The sequence below is a fragment of the Mesitornis unicolor genome, unplaced genomic scaffold, assembly GCF_000695765.1.
Source record: "Mesitornis unicolor isolate BGI_N332 unplaced genomic scaffold, ASM69576v1 scaffold29514, whole genome shotgun sequence".
Classification (NCBI taxonomy): Eukaryota; Metazoa; Chordata; class Aves; order Mesitornithiformes; family Mesitornithidae; genus Mesitornis; species Mesitornis unicolor.
Window position 1 is genome coordinate 4217 of NW_010179844.1, and position 4269 is coordinate 8485.

General features: G+C 61.4%; 1 protein-coding gene across 1 annotated transcript in view; it reads right to left on the minus strand.

Annotated features, from left to right (window-relative positions):
- The window catches only part of FIBCD1 (fibrinogen C domain containing 1), a gene marked incomplete at both ends in the record, with an annotated part of 9390 nt that overhangs the window by 4213 nt on the left and 908 nt on the right, over positions 1–4269 (minus strand). Inside the window, 3 exons of the mRNA XM_010182923.1 lie at positions 925–1061; positions 1761–1920; positions 2840–3316. Coding sequence (XP_010181225.1) covers positions 925–1061; positions 1761–1920; positions 2840–3316 — 774 coding nt within the window. The remainder of the gene's footprint in view (positions 1–924; positions 1062–1760; positions 1921–2839; positions 3317–4269) is intronic.

Consider the following 4269-nt stretch of genomic DNA (forward strand, 5'->3'; position numbering starts at 1 on the left):
GCGTTTGCAAGGACCCTCTCCACGCTGAGGAGTAAGCGAGGGTCCCCCTCTTTTCCCTCTGTGAGCCCCTCAGCAGCTGGGGTCCCTGGAGCTGCTCCATGCCTCAGGTTCCCACTGGAGCTGCTGTTACCAACTGGTGTATGAGATTGCTCCCATTCAGGGTGGGCTTTGAGCAGACTGAGGCCAAAGGCTCATCAGCCCCCCGAGGGCAGGGGGGCTAAGCTCCCTCCTGGCCCCGCTCAAAGCTGCTTAGGGGAATCAGATCGTGGGGATTTGTTTCCTGGAGCACCCAGCTGGAAGGGCGCTGGCCGGCCCGGCTCACCCAGTGTGTCCTCAGGGGGAGGCTGCCCGTCCCCCTGCCCCCTCTCCAGGGACCCCCATGCGGCCCTGCTGCCCCCTGAGTGATGCCCCCATGGGTAGGGGCCGCTTGCACTCAAGGGACCCCTAGGCTGAGGGGGGGGTCTTCAGGCTTGGGGCTGCCAGTGCTGTAGCCCACTGTGCCCCCTGCTCCCCACCCCCATTACTGTGATTAGGGGGCCTTTGCAGCCACCACGGCAAAGTGAATCGGACAAGGGCAGCCGGGAAGCGAGTGAATCAGCACGGCGCTGAGGGCACCCTAGGCGTCCCTGCGTTAGAAGTGGCAAAACATGCTGAGTCTGGGGCTGCTGAGCCCCAGCACCACCTCACCAGGATCATGAGGATGGGGCGAATCACAGCCATGGCACAACTGCAGCTAGGCCATGCCCCAGCTGGGCACCAGCTATCCACCTCGGACAGGGCACCCTGCGCACAGCCAGACCCCATTTCCATTTATCCCCCATCCCATTGACACATCCAAGCGCCAAGAGCGACATCTCCCACCCCCTGCATCCCAGCGCAGGGACAGCCCGTGGCTGGTGGTGGCATCACCCGGTGGCATCTCACCGTCCAGCCGCCCCCGTCCGTCGTCATGTCGCAGTAGACCTGGAAGCCGGAGGGGTAGTGCGTGGGGAAGATGGAGTAAATCCCGTCCTCTTGCTGTCCGCTCATATAGATGTCAAAGCAGTCCCGGGGCCGGGAGCCTGCGGCGGGGCATTGGGATGGGGTGGGACGAGAGGAAGGCTGGTTAATTAATGCTCTAATTTAACGTCTTGCCATTTCTTTCAGGCTCTCAACCTTGCTGCCAGCTCGGTTGGCGGCTCAGCGCTGCCTTGCTCTTTCCTTCCTCTCTCCTCAGATGCCCAAGGCGAGCGGTGCCTGGGGGGTATGCAGCCACCATGGGGACCCCCCTAGCAGCAGGCAGGGACCAACCCCACATCCCCGTGTGATGGAAAGGGCAGCCTGGGACCCAGCTGGGGAGAAGGGAGCCGATGCCTGGGGGCAGCTGCAGGCAGAGTGTGGGCATGTGCTCGCAGCCCTGGGACAACCTTGCTCAACTCCATCCTAACCAAATGATGATGGATGTGGCTGTTTACCAAGTCCCATGCAGCACTGCCCTCTGCACCCCAATGAAGGCAAACGCTTGCTTCTTGCTCTGCTTTTGCCCCAGAAACATCTGTGTGGGGAACGGATGGGTCTGCAGCGGTGCAAGGTGGCTTTTGTGCTGGATTTGCAGGTTGGTTTATGGACAACTTTGGGCCGCATGGCGAGAAAGACCGCTTCTAGGACACAACTTTTCATCTCCTGTCTGCTTCATCTCCTTGCCAGCCCCCTGCTGTACTAAATCCCTTCTCCAGGCTGGTTCTCCCTCTCTCCGGAGACTGATGGGGACCCCATCTCACCGTTGGAGCAGCCCCGGGGCCGTGCTCCCCTGGCTGGTGCTCGCTGCAGGTCGGCCTTGAGCCGTGGCCGGGCACCACCACGCTCCTTCTGCAGCGAGTCGAGGACGTCGCTGACCGAGCTCACCAGCCGAGCCATGTTGGTCTGGCTCTCTGAGAGCAGCTGTGGGGAGGGGACACGTGGAGAGGACAAGGTTAAACATGGTTAAACCCCTTCCACCCCCTAGCCCCTTGCCCACCCTGCTGTGAGGATGCTCTGCTCACTCCCATGGCTCCCCAAATGCCTGCAGGCAGCAATGCTCCCTGCCACAGTATGGGATGGTGGGGACATAAAAGCCACTACAGATCCCATGCAGCATCTCCGGTGCTTTTTGGCCTGGGGTCAGAGTCCAGATCATGCCTATTGCCACTGGGCATGAGAAATCCCCAAACGTGGGCACATTGGTGCCGCCACCCCACAGGATAAAGGGCATCTGTGGGCAAGAGGACAGGATCATGGAGGTTGCAGGAATAGCCGTGTCCTGAGACAGCCGCCGGCTCTCCGCCATCCCCCGAGGTGACCTGGGCTGGCCAAGTGACGTGGGGTGGCCATGACAGAGCTGTGGGACAGGGAGTGAAGCAAAGCAGCGGTGACCAAGCAGCTCTGGCCAGACGGGAAAGAGGACCAGGAGGGATGGGCATGGGGCTGAGCATCCAGCTGTGCTCTGGGTCCTGCTACAGTGCCCTGGCATACCCAGGTAAGCATTTCAAATTGGAAATTTTCAAATGGGAAATTTTGGGGACTGCAAATAAGGGGGTGGCAGGGGGAGGAATTGCTGCACGAATTGCATTTTGGATGGTCCTGTGCTGTGCTCAGCTCTGCTTGGAGCCCCTAAATTGGACCAAGAGCCAGGAGACCCACAACGGCGGAGGCTGCATGCCCAGCTTGCCGGGGTGGTTTGGCAGCAAGACGCAGGGGGTGGATGAGCTGGAGCTGAAATAGTGCTTCCTAAATTGCAATTCCCAGCTTAAACCTCAGCTTCTGCTGCTGGAGATGCCCTGGGGATATAGGGATGGGGGCACCACAGGCACTCCCAACTCACCTGGATGAGCCGTCCCTGCTCTCCCTGCAGGGCACTGAGCTCCTGGCCCATGGCACTGTGCCCCTTCTTGAGGCTGTCACAGTCGGTGCGCAGCTGTGTGGCGTGGGTCAGCAGCTTGGCCACCTCATCTGCCACGGTGACCAGCAGGGCCTTCTGCTGGCTCTTGGTGGCCTTGGCCTCGGCGTCATGGTCGGTGACGGCGCGCAGCAGGGAGGTCTGCAGCCCCTCCAGGCGCCCAAAGGTGCCCGCCGAGTCGGGGCAGTTGGGGTCGATGAAGATGTTGATGCGGGAGCTGTCGGCTTTCTCGATGGTGACCAGCGCGTTGGCTTCCTCGGGGTTGGTGCTGATGACGGGGGGTGACTCGGTGACAGGCGTGTGGTAGTGGTTCATGAAGAGGATGGCCCCCGTGACCGTCACCGCCAGGAGGACGGCCACCGAGAGCAGGACGGTGCACAGGATGTACCCACAGCTCATCCTCTGCGGACAGAGAGATGGACGCCATCAGGACCCATCCAGATGGACCCATCCCGCTCCCCTTCATCCAAGAGGTGGGTTCAAACCCTCAGGGCCTTTGTGGGGAGTGGTGGCAAAGGAGGGGACCACAGGGAGCCCTGAGGGATGTGGAGGCCACAGGCAAGTGCTCCGTGAGCAAAGCAGCCAAACCCGCCTGGGAGCCGGGGCTATGAAATAATAAAGAGAGCGAAGGCACGGCAGCCGTGTGCTCCCGCTGGCATTTTATTTAATGCGGTGATATTCGGCTGGAGCAGCCCTGGCTCCCCGGGAGCTGCATGCAGGGCTCCCTGCTGCCCTAGGTGCAAATCCGGGGACAAAATGGGAGAACATTCCCGTTGTCCCCCAGAGCAGGGACTGTGGGGAAAGTGAGGAGGGGAGGGGCCCTCGGACCTGTCCTGGCGAGGGGGGGGTCTCTGTGGGAAGAGTCTCTGACCGCCCCAAACCACTCTGGCAGCTCCACGGCTGCAGGGACCCATGGGCTCGGCCTGCGGGAGCCGCTCTGCACGCACTGAGAGCCTTTACCCCTCGCAAAGCGGGAAGTACCACCGCCGTCGGCGGGGATGGAGTGAGCGGCCACCCGGCCCCGTCAGCCCCCGGCCCCCACTGCCTCCCTTCTCATTACACCTGCAGGACAGAGGCTGTGATTTTCCCGTGACCCCGGCCACGGCTGTCACAAGGAATTGCAGGGCTGCCAGAAAGCTGCAGATTCAGAGAGACAAAGACTACTTTCCCCAGAAACGAGGGGAAAATTGCTGCATCTGCAAAGATTTCCCAGGCCCTGTCCCCTCCTGTGCACATCTATCTGGAGTGACACCTTCCTTCAAGCATCCTTCATTTCATTCACGCTCCCGCAACCATTTGCATTAAGGTGACCCCCGGCTGTGGTGTGGCTGGCCAGGGAGGGGGTGGGGGGCGCT